The sequence below is a fragment of the Phoca vitulina genome, unplaced genomic scaffold (genome assembly GCF_004348235.1).
Source record: "Phoca vitulina isolate PV1807 unplaced genomic scaffold, GSC_HSeal_1.0 scaffold5, whole genome shotgun sequence".
NCBI lineage: Eukaryota > Metazoa > Chordata > Mammalia > Carnivora > Phocidae > Phoca > Phoca vitulina.
Window position 1 is genome coordinate 68,068,800 of NW_022589708.1, and position 14,475 is coordinate 68,083,274.

At 45.7% G+C, this 14,475-nt stretch overlaps 1 protein-coding gene across 3 annotated transcripts in view; it reads left to right on the top strand.

The window, feature by feature from the left end:
• The window catches only part of STARD13 (StAR related lipid transfer domain containing 13), a 226,214-nt gene extending 213,580 nt beyond the window's left edge, over positions 1–12,634 (top strand). For all 3 annotated transcript variants that reach the window (XM_032403211.1, XM_032403210.1, XM_032403212.1), the window contains exons 9-14: positions 2,919–3,129; positions 3,734–3,848; positions 4,695–4,916; positions 5,674–5,891; positions 8,824–9,000; positions 9,716–12,634. In XM_032403211.1, coding sequence (XP_032259102.1) covers positions 2,919–3,129; positions 3,734–3,848; positions 4,695–4,916; positions 5,674–5,891; positions 8,824–9,000; positions 9,716–9,833 — 1,061 coding nt within the window. In that variant the 3' untranslated portion in view covers positions 9,834–12,634. The remainder of the gene's footprint in view (positions 1–2,918; positions 3,130–3,733; positions 3,849–4,694; positions 4,917–5,673; positions 5,892–8,823; positions 9,001–9,715) is intronic.
• Positions 12,635–14,475: the final 1,841 nt, after the last annotated feature.

The window sequence follows — 14,475 nt, forward strand, 5'->3', positions numbered from 1 at the left end:
GAAGTCAGCCTCTCTCGGTTACACCCTCAAGGTCACAATACAATTGCCACAACTTACAATGATTGTGTCTTCCCAAAATCACACTCAAAGGCAAGAAGAGAGCAGAAGGGCTTCCCCTGGGGCATATGTCTCTTTTTATCAAGGAGATAAATTTATAGAAGCTCCTAGCATTTATCTGGGTCCTATAGGCCAGAAATGGTCTACATGTTCTCCCTTAAATCAGTCACTGGAAAGAGGACTGGGGTTACCACTTTGGGTTTAGACCAACATGGTTATGCCCAGAGTATGAGGGAAGGAAAGGGCCCATCTTCCCTGAGCATATTCCAGATGGCACCCGAACAGACAGTGTATTTTCTTATAGAGGAGGAAGGAGGGAGTAGGTATTCAGTAGGCAGCCAAGTCTGTGTCTGCCACAAGGGTGAATGTCCATCACGACTGCTCTTGTGATCCATGAATCTGGAAGTGCTGAACAAGAGATAATTGGGTTGTGCAAGAACGGAGGGTTAGTGAGTGAGCTAACATATTAATTGAGGTGCTGGATTACCTGCAGTGACTTCCAGCAGTGAGACTGGAAATTCAGTGTTCCATGGATAGACTCTGGAGTCAAAGAGGACTGTTCTTCCTCCCCTTCTCCAGAGCAGTTTTAATTTTAGCTGTGTTACTTCTTGGACTTTCTTCAAACGATTAGAGTTGGATGGATAATGAAAATAGCTGAAACCCACTGGTCTCCTGGAGGGAGAAGGATGGAGGGATCAGATACTACTCTGTAGTCTTAAAGTTTGGTGACTGGGAGAATACTGAAAAAAAGAGGGGAAGGAGAGCTGGTGTGAGGGCAGGGAGAGGAGAGGTGTTCAGAATCAACTGGATGTTGCGTTTGAGGTGCTGATAGCCATCCGCATGGTCGCTATTATCAACACTTAGATACGCAGATCTAGAATAGTCTCCTGAGAGCTGAGAAAGAGGCAGGAACCACAGGAATGTCAAGTGTGACAAAGGTCCAAGAGGATAAGATCCAAAATGAATGCTGAATTTAGGGATTAATGGTTGACCTTCACAATCATTTTTAGTAGAAAATAATAGAAGATACTTTTTGATGGATAAAGGAATAAGTGAGTGAAGGGAAAGTTGAGACAGCATGTAGCCATGACAAGATGACTCTTAAAAATGTTGTTGTGAAGAGGAGGTTAGCCATCTAAAGTTAAACAATGTACACACTAGATATCTTAGCTAAAGCAGCATATTAAAAGCAGTTCAATGGCTCAACTGAATTTCTAACACTTCGGTGACAAGCTTGAAATCATTAGTAGTATCTCCTGTTTCAGCACAAGCAAGAAAAAAAGAACAAGGTTCTGCTATAATTTGAACAAAATGGCTCTTTTCTACTCAACCCAGGTCTATCTTGTGCCACACACTGGACGTGGTGGGGGTAGAGATGGGTTCTAGAACATTGAATGTAGTCAGGCTTTTCCAGAAATGTGGATTTGCTGGCTGACCGGGGCCAGGAGTTTGCCCAGCGCTGGGATGTACAATGGTGGGGAGGAGCAGGACCCGGGCAGAAGGTCACACACAGCCCCTCTGGGGCAGCAGGCTCCAGATGTCTTTATCATGTACCCTACAAATAGTAAATATCTGAGCATGTATACTTATATCTTTCTCATAATAGAAATATACTGTGATCTACTGTGATCTACTGTGCATGTTATAAAACATACCCAATCAGTATTTTTAAAGCATGAGAGAAAACGTAAACACCATCAGAAGTCCTGATATTTTCTTCTCACAAGTCAAAGATTGTCACAGGCACATTCCTCCACCCTTTCAGAGGACAGACAGCCTACTGCAGAGACCTGCTCTAGAACATGGTATTTTAAGAAAGACAGTGTAACCAAAGTGAGCTCCTGATGGTATCTTTTGGAGTAAGAAGAATAAGGGCAGTGAGTCAGACCTAAAAGATCAGTAATAAACCCAGCCACGGGGCATCAAAATGCAGTGCCTAGCACCCATCTGCCGTGATTTTCCCTATCAGTTCACAGCATATATCCGGGGCCAGTGCCCTTCTAAGTCGGCATGACCAGCACCCACCACCACCACCCCACAAGGACCACCCTGAAGGGGAATGGCCTGACAGGGCCAGACTCGCTCCATAACCTTAGCGAGCCTGGTTCCTCTTCCCCAAGCACAACCTCAATTTCCGTTCTCCCCAAGATTATGAAATGCATGCCACTGGGTCACCACATGAAGCCAATAACGCACCTCCTCCACACCAAGCCCTGGGTGACTAGTAGGAAAAAGAAAGATGCGTCCGGCTGATGCTTAAGGAGCTGACCCACTAGGAGTCATTCCAGACGGCCAACCGGCTGGATCCCACCATGGTTAATTGTGCCAAACTGGCATCGAGGCCTGGCGGCTCCAGTAGGGGTGGGGAAAGGCGAGGCTGCCGTCCCCTAACACAGTGGTGTCCAAACACGCCCCACAGAGCCCTGGGCATCCCGAAAGGTGCTTCCCAAGCTGTCTGGTGGGAGGGTGGGCATGAGGGAAGCCAGGCTGACAGTGCCCCAGCCTATCGCCAACTTCAGCCAGAGCAGAAAACCAGTCTGGACACAGCTGAGCAGGTGGATGGCGCAGAGACCGTGAAAGGCCAGGACAGGGCCGTTCCTTGCCAAATAGCTCTCATTGTAAAGGCACGGGGGGGTTCGGAGGTGGACGGCTGGGGTTCCCGTCCCAGCTCTGCCTCTCACCAGCTGTGGGTCCTGAGCAGTGACTGACTTCTTTGTGCCATGAGTGGCCGTCGCCGTGGTTGGGGATGATGGTCGTGTCTCGGAGTGTGTCTTCACACGGGAAGGTGGACCTTACACACTGTGTCCGGCTGGCTCTTTCTGCGGCGTCGCTCTCATGACCTGGCACCCACTTTTCCGTAGATGTCCCCAAGGAGCAGCGGCTGCAGGCAGTGCAAGCCGCCATCCTACTTCTGGCCGACGAGAGCAGGGAGGTCTTGCAGACGCTGCTGTGCTTTCTCAATGACGTGGTCAACTTGGTGGAGGAGAACCAGATGACATCCATGAACCTTGCCGTGTGTCTGGCCCCCTCCCTCTTCCATCTTAATTTGCTGAAGAAGGAAAGCTCCCCCAGGTGGGTTTTTCTCATCAACAACCATAATCCTAAACCGGGTATTTCCTATAGGTGAATTAAAAAAAATTAAAAAAAAAAAAACTTCTTGTGTTGTATTTCAACTTAAGGATTTGTCAGCATTTAGTTTATAATCAGAAAGTGTTTCGAGGTGACCATAATTCACGTGCTAGATATGAATCCAAGTAGTCTCGAAGGATGCCCACTGCGATCCAGAAAGCCCGAGAAGTTGTGCTGTGGTCTGTGGGTGGGAAGGAGGAAGAAGTACAAGAAGCCCTGTTTACAATCTTTAATGAGAAAAGGGGGGGACTTAAGGCACTAGCACCTGCAGTGACTGGTTTCAAACTCGGGGAAGAAATAGACGAATTTCTCCCCCAGCAGTCATGCCTGCCCTTGTATTTTTACAAGTCTTTTCATTATGAACTATCAGACTCCTAGCCTGACTCAGAGTATCTAGGCCTTGTGGTCACTGCTTTTATTTGGAAATGAGAAAGTCTGGGATCTGGATCAGCATCCGGGCGTGAAGCGACAACAAAAGGGTTGGGCTCTGTGTTGCGCAAAGCTCTCGAGTGAGGGATCTGCTTATGACTCTGCCCTTCAATTACAGAGTCATACAGAAGAAATACGCCACCGGGAAGCCAGATCAAAAGGACCTCAGTGAGAACCTGGCCGCCGCGCAGGGGCTTGCCCACATGATCACAGAATGCGACAGACTGTTTGAGGTGAGCGAAAGGTTCCAGCAGCCTTCCTCTAGCTCTTGGAGCCAGATAAGACACTTGGGATGGTGGCTGCATTTGCGGCTCATCGGGCTTGCTCCTGATTTTACCATGACAGTAGTACCCTCTGTAGCTCTGGTCTTTGCCTCCAAGAAATGTGAGGAGCTGGCTGAGTAATTGAGGCTCTGCCCGTCAGGCACCTGGGGTTACTATGCTGATGGTTTTCAAGAAAACGATCACATTACCTTCCGTTCAGGTTCAAGGCCAGCCAGCCAACTCTGCTGCATTTGTTAACTTGGACTTGATGAAGTTCAACATCTGCGTATGCGTGATATTGAGCAATCCCTGTTAACTAAGAATCCGTGACAGCTTATGAGTTTAGCCACAGATAGGTTCAAGAAGGAACTCAGCTAGACTTCTGGCATACTTTTTGTGGTAAAGTTGGCATTTGTAAATGGGGAAAGTGTGCTAAAAAGGTAAAGCTATTTCTAAGTCATATTTGATGTTTCCCTTAAGTCTGTGTGCTTTAAGTTTCCTGAGGCCACATTTTGCCAAACTGAATAAAAACACATTAAAGATAAAATAAAAGGAAAACGGAAAGACTGAAAGGGAAGTCATTGCAATGTTTTGAATAATAACCGTAGTCTCAGAAACGTATTTGTTTTTCCTGACTTTAGGAAACTCCCCCACCCCAGCCTTGCCGCTGATCTTGGAAAAACATCCCTTGCCCCATGGCACTAGGCCCATTGCCCATACTGTGGTTTTTGACGAAATTACTTTGCTTTCTCTGACTATGAGTCTCAGCATCTCTTTAGCTCGGTATGTTGCTCTTTCGTGCATCTGTTGGTTCAGGTCCCGCATGAGTTGGTAGCCCAGTCCCACAACTCATACATGGAGGCTGAGATCCACGCTCCAACTCTGGAAGACCTGGGGACCCAGCTGGAGGAGAGCGGGGCAACTTTCCATACGTACCTGGAACATCTTGTCCAGGGCCTCCAAAAAGAAGCCAAGGAGAAGTTCAAAGGCTGGGTCACGTGCTCCAGCACAGACAACACAGATCTTGCTTTCAAAAAGGTAATCTCAAGAGGTTGGAAAAAATTACCCCTAAAGAGTCCAGTGTAAGAAGCAGGGATTTGTTTCCAGGGCACCTGGGTGGCTCAGTCAGTTAAGCATCTGACTCTTGGTTTCGGTTCAGGTCATGGTCTCGGTGTCGTGAGATCGAGCCCCAAGTCGGGCTCTGCACTGGGTGTAGAGCCTGCTTAGGATGCTCTCTCTCCCTCTCCCTCTGCCACTCCCCTCCCCATCACCCTCTAAAAATATATAAATAAATAAATAAAAATGGCCGTTCTGTCCGTGGGGCTTGGTACGCCCATGAACAGGTCAAAAATCCACTCTGGAGACTGCCGAGCTGTCCCTGTTGCACATAACCCGAGTGTAGACTGTGAAGATAGGCTGCTGGCTGCCAGTCTTATCACTGTACCTTAACTGTGTGACGTTGGGCAAGTCGCATGCCTCTCTCTGCCTGGCTTCTCATTTGCATAATGGACATCATCCCACCACGGTCAGAGGACGGCTATTTACAAATCAAATGCGTTAGAATCTTTCCCGGCACACAGTACATACTGTATGGGTTGGTGGTTACTACTCGTCTTATCATTATTATTTTTCCTCTAAGCCTAAAGATGAACATCCTAAAATTTTAAACCTGAGGTGTGCAGAATCACTCTTTCCAGTTACACCATCAGTGATGTTTTGTGAAGGTCCATGGAGAGCGATAGGTGTGGGTTGGGACTAGTTGACCTCTTCAGCCTTCGATGGTGTCTTTCCTAAGGTGGGAGACGGGCACCCGCTGAAGCTGTGGAAGGCCTCTGTGGAGGTAGAAGCGCCCCCCTCCGTGGTTTTGAACCGTGTGCTGAGAGAGCGCCACCTGTGGGATGAGGATTTTGTGCAGTGGAAGGTTGTGGAAACCCTGGACAAGCAAACAGAAATCTATCAGTACGTGTTGAACAGCATGGCCCCCCACCCTTCCCGAGACTTCGTGGTTCTCAGGTAAGCCTGACTCTAGAGTTTAAGGTATTTTTTTTTTCCAAAAGCAGATGAAGAGCTGCATATTTAAGCATTTCACAGCGTTCTCCCACCGCAGTTCAGCCTCCACTGGGAGCACTGAGCTGGCGCGCATTTCCCTCCGTGAAACCTGACTTGGCTCTATTTATGCCTGACTTCCTGCTTCCTTCACCCAATTTACGGCTCTGCCAGCCTCTCTTCTGGCCCCTTTCGCTATGGAGCATACGGTTTATTAGGCCGTAAATATTGTTCATTTCCTCAGAACAAAGTCCCAAGAATAGCTGCTGTTTGTCCAGTTGCACTTTCTGCCAAATTATGCGGATCGAATCGGACTTGTCTCCTGATTTTGCCTTCCTCCCTGGCGAAAGCAAGTCTTGGGTTTGTGTAACTCCCATGACAGAAGTGTGTGTAACTTCAAAACCCATCTGTATAACTTCGGATTTTCACAGCTCATTGCCACGTAGGGAAAGCTTGGCACAACCCTGAAGGTCCAACTATGCAGAGAAGGTCAGATGTCCAGTCAGATTTCAGGGCCGGACAAGGCCTGCAAGTGTTTTGTCTACTGTTGAAGCATTGCTTCTGATCGGTTTATGGGCACAGTTCTGGCCCCTGCCCTCTGGGCTTGGAAGGGGGAGCTCAGCCCGTGACGGGGGGTGTGAAGCTGTGCCCCTGAGCTGGAGAGTCAGCAGTGAATCCGAAAGAACACGGATTGAGGAAACTAAGAAAGCAAATAAAATATAATTAAATCAATGTATTCTTTTTTATTGATAACTGATGGCAAACACTGTCTCTTCCCATATTTAGCAGTGTCAAAGGAATCGCTAGTGAAATTCCCAAATGTATATTTCAAATAGTTTCTTTATGAAAATCGTTTTGATGGCAAACTCCAGGTTACTTTTCACATGGGCCTTTGGAATTGGTCCTTGGGACCCTGAATTTGAAGGGCCATTTCTCCCTAAATATATGTGTTTGTCTTAGCAACCTGGGGATCCTGGTGGAGAATGTGGGCAGTCTTAAGTGTGGCTTATTACCACGGTTATGGGGACATTTGCCATCTCATGGAATTTAAACTGCACACCTTCACTCTTGTAAGCAGCAAATCAAATAGTTCTTCTGGGATGGCAGCCATGTGGACAGAGCCATGCCGTAGCCTGCCTCTTCCCTCCCCGTAGAGGGGGCTGAGGGCCAGAGTCCATGCATGGAACCTCCCTCCTTCGATCCACCCGGCAGTCCCACCAGCCTGTTGCTCAGTACAGAGCATCATTCCAGCCCCATGGGGAGGCTGTGGGGATATTGCAGTGAATACAACAGACCTGCGGTCTCTCGGGGTTTACATTTTATCAGGGAGGGAGGGTCAATAAATAATAAGTAAGGGGATAATGTTACCCATCCTATGGGGAGGGGGGCAGGTGGAGGATAAGTAAGATAGGAGGATGGTAAGGGGTTAAATTTTAAATATAGTGGTTAAGGCAGAGTCTCACAGCATTGATAGTTGACCCACAACTAGAAGGAGAAAGTGCGTGGGTCATGAGTCTCTAATGCAGAAGAACGCAACACTCGAGAATATTAACCATGCACCAGACATGGTTCCTGCAACAGGGATGCCTGTGGTTATGATACCAGAAGGTAGAAAGTGACAAGTATGGTGGGGAAGTCGCAGAGCCGAGACACTTCCTGTCTTCCAAGTGCCGCCCTGTTAGACTAGCAATCCGTTCAGGATTGCCACTTGTACTTGCGTTATCTCCTTCTCTAAATCCCTAGGAGCTTCCGTGATAGTTACTGCAGCTTTTTCCATTTTATCCTCACAAATCTGTACACCTCCCCGTCTTTATTGCTAATCATATCATCCCGCATGAGGAGAATGGTCGCACCCCTGGAGAAGCTGCTCAGCATTTGTGTAGGGCTTGCTTCTTCCCAGGTTCTTGTGGGGCACGTATAATAGTTTCTCTTTCTGGTCCGGTAGGACAGGACGGACAAAGTTATAGATGACGTGGCCAAGCCAGGGATAGGGTTTGTGAGGTAAATAACTGGGATTATGATAATGAAACCTATGTCCTGTGATAGAAATGGTCATTATGCAGATGCTCTCATGGTTCCCGACTTCCATCTACAACATTTTCCCAAGTGGTAGCCCCGTCTCTGCTTGAATAGCTCCTGTAACAGGGAGCTTACTACTCCTCATACCACCTGGTTCATTTTTGGAGAGTGCACTTTGTGAGTCAGGTCTTCCCTCTCCCGAGCTGACACATGCTGTCCCGTCTCTGCCTGCTGGGGTCAGATCAGCTGTGCTTTTGTCATTCCGCTGGGGAGCCACGCAGGTATTTGAAAACAATTAGAAAGCCACATGGGTTTAGTTTACTTCAGGCTAAGCACCACCAGCTCACTTTTTCCTTTAGGACTGAGTTGAGCATCGCCTTCTCCCATGTGCCCCCCCTTCCCTTGCACAGGATTGCGGAGCACTGTGTGCACAGCCGCATCACCACACTTCCTTGGTGTTCTGTGGGTCTCTTTGTACGTCTGTTTCCTCTTCCTCAGCTGTATATCTTTGTGTCCTTAGTGGCTTCTCCTGTGCCCAGTAGATGTTTGCTGAATGAATGGAATGGACAAGTCCTAATTCTAAAACTCTAAGACCAGCCCTTCAGGAATGGCCAAGAACCTCTGCAGCCTCGATCTGGGGGTTCCAAAGGCAGATTGGAAAGCTGCAAGACCATCGCTGGCCTCTGGGTCAGCGGGCTGAGAGGCTTGCTTTGAATGGCACTGTAAAAATTTTACATACCCTTATGGAAGCCATTAGTTTAATCTGAGTAAGTAGGATGGGGATTTGAGCAGGAAAATATAGGTGTAACCCTCAGTGCTGTGTCCAGGTTTTTCTTTCTCTCTTAGTCCTAGTTTTGACGTGCTGGTTGTTTTGCTACAGGACCTGGAAGACTGATTTGCCCAAAGGCATGTGTACCCTGGTGTCCCTCTCTGTGGAGCATGAGGAAGCCCAGCTCATGGGCGGTGTGCGGGCCGTGGTGATGGATTCTCAGTACTTGATAGAACCGTGCGGCTCTGGCAAATCGAGACTGACCCACATCTGCAGGATAGACCTGAAGTAAGTGTGCACTACCCAGGATGGCAGGCACGCTCTGGGAGCCTCAGTTCAAGTGGCGGAGTCGCCAGGGCCCTGTTTGTCGTCCTGACTTCTTGTTTCACTAGACTTTGTTTTTTCACTGCCACTAGCATGCTTTCATCGATGATTACTGATGCCTCCCCCTCTCTGCTTTCCTTTTCCTCATCTTTCCTAAAACTCTGACATTCTCTGGCAGCCCTCTGCTCTTTTTTCTTTTCAGCGCTGTTCCCACTTACCTATGTGTGCTTCTCACGCAGAGCAAACACACCACGTGGTGGCTTCTCAGTCACTGCGCGTCCCCTTCTCTTGTGCTGCTGTCGTACCTGCTCTCCCTGTGTGGTCCCTTCCTGTTGCCCTGCTTGGAGAAGTAGCTAACTGAAATCCAACCCCGTCAGGGCAGTCATGACACGGACGGAACAAGTTCTTCGTCTGGGTACGGAGACACTGAGATTCCTCAGTGAATTCCAGAATTCAGTCTGAATCTTAGCGCTGAAAAGACAGACTGAATACTTGGTCAGAAAAGCATTTTCCAGGCACCTGATGACAGAATGAGGTTCTCGGGTCCTCCAGGGGTCAGCTCCCAGTTGTAGGCAAGCGCGCTCATGAGCAGGGCACAGGACAGCCCTGTCTACTGTGATAAAGTGCTGAGATTCAGAAAAAGCCTTTCCCACTTCCTTTCTGATTTTTGTCCCCACAGAGGTCACTCCCCAGAGTGGTACAATAAAGGCTTCGGACATCTGTGTGCAGCGGAAGTTGCCAGGATTAGAAACTCTTTTCAGCCCCTCATTGCTGAGGGTCCAGAAACTAAAATCTGAGTTTTCCCCAGTGTGACATCAAACTCAGGGAAGAGGAAGTGAACGGAAACACTTGTGGGAGAGAGTGTGCTCGTGAGAAAGAGAGAGAGAGAGAGAGAGATAGAAAAAGAGAGACTGAATGACATGGTTAATACTTTTAAAAATGGAAACACTGAGGAGTCAGAATGTTGAAGATGCAAGAATTTCTGAGAACTTTCCTAGCCCTCCTGGAGATGGCTACATCCCTACTAATATAATATTTTTAAAAATCAGAACATTTATCTATGTTACTTAAAATTAAATGGATTATTCCTTGTGCATTGCCTAATTTACTATTTAAAGGCTTCTAAGAAGCGTATTCGTAACTGTAAATAAATGTCTGTATAGCATATGTACATATGTGTGTATATCTCTATCTTTACTGTATATATGTACAATACCAATTTTATATATATTTGCGTCTTTTGAAAAGGAACGCGTCTGACTCAGTGAGTCCCTTCCTCACTCACGTGGTTCTTTCCAGGTTGCTCTGGGCCCATCCCCCCACTGTCCTGTAAGCGGAGCAGAATCTGCTGCTAACACCGAGGTGTGAAAATGTGTAGTCTGTCAGTCTGCCCTGATGTTTAACCAAAGATTAGCGAACCAAAGGAAAACAACATTCAAAGGTTCTTATGTGTTGTCAGTTTGTGTTATTCAAAAACGGAGCGTGGAGTGTTGGATAAAGCCAGGAAAAGAACACTTACTCCTCTAAAAAGCACAGAAGTGGGGAAGAAGTTGTGACCAAAGGTAAGGCTGGGGGACCAGTTGCCCAGGGACCCAGCCAGCTGCAGCTTCAGGGAAATGTCAGATGCCCACTGGCCACTGGAGTCAGCACAGGGTGACTGAAAGAAACTTTATTTCCCTGCTGGTTAGAGCCAAATAGCGTAGCCTTTGCATATTCACAGCCAAAGGGAGCCTCTGTGTTTTATCAAGTTTTCATAGATACATTTCATCATGTTCTTAAATGTCATTCTATATGACCAGTGCCCTGTTTGGTCGCAGTTAATTGGCATTTTCTTACCAATATATTGCACTGAATTGAACTCTGGAAGCCAGGCAAGGGGAGGCGATGTCATTCGAGAGTCCTGGACCATCACAGTTTCAGGGAATTCTTATTTTGCTACATACGATGCTCTTCATTCAAGTTTTGCAATTTGAAAGACAGGGTTTTAAATTAATGGTAAGACCAAAACTATGCTCTGCAATTAGTATACAAACAGGTTTCTTAATTTCATATTTCTTCATTAGCCAGTCAAGCTTACCCAGGTGTTTGACCCAACCTTATTTATTATTGTATAGACTAAGCTGATTGACTCTCCTTAACCAATTGCTGATGGATTTAAGTTGTGGGGGTTTTTTTTATTGTAATTCAACAGCTGTAGAGAGGAAGATAAGTTATTATGTTCAGTTTCAGGGAGAGATTTTCTTTGGTAATCCATGAGAGATTGGTATCATAATTTAGCAACTGGTGTGGGAGGAAAAAAAAATTAAATAAGTTTTCCCCTTTTCTGTATTGTATGCATTTATGTTATTATGTAATGTTTCTTCCTATCAGCAATGTGCAATTCTTTTATTGAGAGAAATAAAAAATGCTATATATGAATTCTGTATGGTGCAAGGGAAATCATACTATTTGAATTATGACCCAGGAATTTTTCATTTCCTTGCCTACACAAGAAGGTGCCAGCAAACCCATAATTTTCAATTTGGGCAGTGCTCTGTGAACAAAACAAATTCACTTCTGCCATGCATCTTAAATTTAACCATATAGGATGGATTACTTTCCTATGCAAAGACAAGATTAACGAAGTTTAGTCTAGTTTAATACCGGTCCAGAGATGGAATCCTAGGTGTTTGGAAAATATGATAGACACACAAGGAGGAATCGAATTGTATCACCTGGAGATCTGGTTCAAATGTAGACTCTGATTCAGGCAGTCTGGAGTAAGAGTCTCCATTTCTAACAAGTCTCGGGGATGCTCATGCTGCTGGCCCTAAGACCATACACTCTGGGAAGCAAGAGGACACTAAAAACAAATATGATTGTATTTCTGAAGACTCCTCTCTTCAAATTATCTGACTGGCTTTTCTATTTTTACGCACGTACTAATCACATCACTGCTGCATAACACAGTGCGTCTACAGAAAAAAAAAAGGAAAAAGGAGGGAAAGGATGCATCAGGCTTGTTTGTCAAATACCACAGTGTTTTATTCATTGTTATCTTGCCAATGGAAGTAAAATATGATATTGCATTTAAATATTATATTTATACCTCATGTATATTCTTACCTCAATTGTTGGTATCAATCATCAATTGTAAATAAATAATTGCCAAGGCAAATAAATTTATATACATTAAATATTTCCTATTTTCTATAAAATATATGTTGATTTTCATGCTTCATCCTGTCAGTGGAAAACCTGTATTCAGTATCTCTGCCAAATACAAGGATGTTGTTACCAACATTCACTAACAGTCTGGGTGCCTTAATTTGTGTCTAAGGCATTAAAGTGATGGGAAGGGCTTATTTTTTTACATTTCATTGTTCTTAAGTCTGGAAGTTATAAAAACACATGGTATTTTTTATCAAAGATTCAGTAAATTCTAGCTACATTTCATTTTCACTGAGTAGACAACAAATTGAGGTGTGATGAGGTGACTTCTGGCTGCACCACTAGACCAAGAAGAGTAGCCACATTTGACTCTAAGCCTCTTGCCTTCATTCTGTTTGTTCTCTGCTTTACTTCTAAAAGATAACAAAAGTAGCTCCAAATTAAGTAAGCAGGCTCTCCCTAGCGTTCTCAGCTACAGGCTGCAAAAGCCACTAGCCCAAAAGACCATATGCCCCCGTAAAAATGTTCCAAACTCTGCTCTCTGCACGTCTCCCTCATGCCTTCCCCCTTTACTTGAAAGTTTTGCCTTTCAGAGGCCAAGGAGAAATTTCAGTTGCCCCCTTCGTCCTTCCATCTGAAAGAAGAGAACATGGTGGTCATTCTAGCAGCCACTGGCTACGAATGTCCCGAGACCCTAGACCATATGAATTCAAACTCGATTGCAAGCATACCTGAAATTCTTAGGTCTGACATTGTTCTACTTCTGTCTTTTGATATTTGGCTACAGAAAAACTGGTTATATGTCTTCTTCTCAGGAAAATAACATAGAGGGTTAAAATAGACCCCAGCAGGGGCGCCTGGGTGGCTCAGTCGTTAAGCGTCTGCCTTCAGCTCAGGTCATGATCCCAGGGTCCTGGGATCGAGCCCCACATCGGGCTCCCTGCTCGGAGGGAAGCCTGCTTCTCCCTCTCCCACTCCCCCTGCTTGTGTTCCTGCTCTCGCTATCTCTCTCTCTGTCAAATAAATAAATAAAATCTTTAAAAAAAATAAAAAATAAAAAATAAAATAAAATAAAATAGATCCCAGCAAAGGGGAGTGTCACTCACGACACAAAAACAAAATCAGTGGGGGCTGACTGCACAAGGGATTAAGAAATAAACACTTGAAGGTACAGCATTGTAACACTGTAAAGCCACGAAGTTTGAACAACTGCTGTGTTGGACGTGCCTTGGGCAGACTACATCCTTTGTACATTGCATGTTGACTTCCATTCTAGCAATCCCACCCAACAGGCCACCCAGATGCCTCCCAACCCACATCCTCCTTGTGCACAGATGAGGCTCAAAATCCCAAGTAATGCTGTTCCTTTGAAGCAAAACTTCCTGCATCGTTTGTTCATGCAGAACGCGTTCACCGAACACTGCATGAGGGTGGCACACTGGGCAGGCAGAGGTGTGGATACAAAGAAGACAATGTGGCATAGAAATAGTGAGAAGCAGCAGTCCCTTCTTGTCACCAGGTAACAGTTCTGAACCACTGCTCCCAGCAGAAAAATAGGGCTAGGTTCCTATGAGCCTCTACTCACAACATTTTTGTCAACCAATCAATATACAACTTTGTTCTATGTCCATTTCTGTTTAGACATGCCTTACTTAATATAAGTTTCTTACAACTATTTATCCACAGTATTTCTTTATAGTAAAACAACAGTCAAAAAGGCTTAATAGTGGGGTGCCTGGGTGGCTCAGAAGGTTAAGCGTCTGCCTTCGGCTCAGGTCATGGTCCCAGGGTCCTGGGATTGAGCCCCGCTTCGGGCTCCCTGCTCAGCGGGAGGCGTGCTTCTCCCCCTCCCTCTGCTTCTCCCCCTGCTCATATTCTCTCTCTCTGTATCTCTGTGTCTCAAATGAATAAATTTAAAAAAAAAAAAGGCTTAATATTTTCTGGACCCTGAGTAATGTGACTATAAATTTCTTTGGCTTTCAGCCTCACTACAATGTTTTTTTTTTTTAATACCTTTTTTTATGGGCCATCATTTCATGAATCCACAAATTTAGTCACTTTCCATCTTTTCCACAGCTTCGTCATGCATTATTCGAGTTACTTTCCAGAGTAGCCTCGCTTACAGATCAGTGCATTTCCGCTTCCTTTTTCTAGATGTACCATACTGTCAATTCATTAACATTGAACTCACAGCCAACAGCACTAAAACTCTTGGCTAAACAAAGCTTATCTAACGCACATATTTCCTCTCTAAGGCATATCCCAGCCTTTTTGCTTTCAAGAACACTA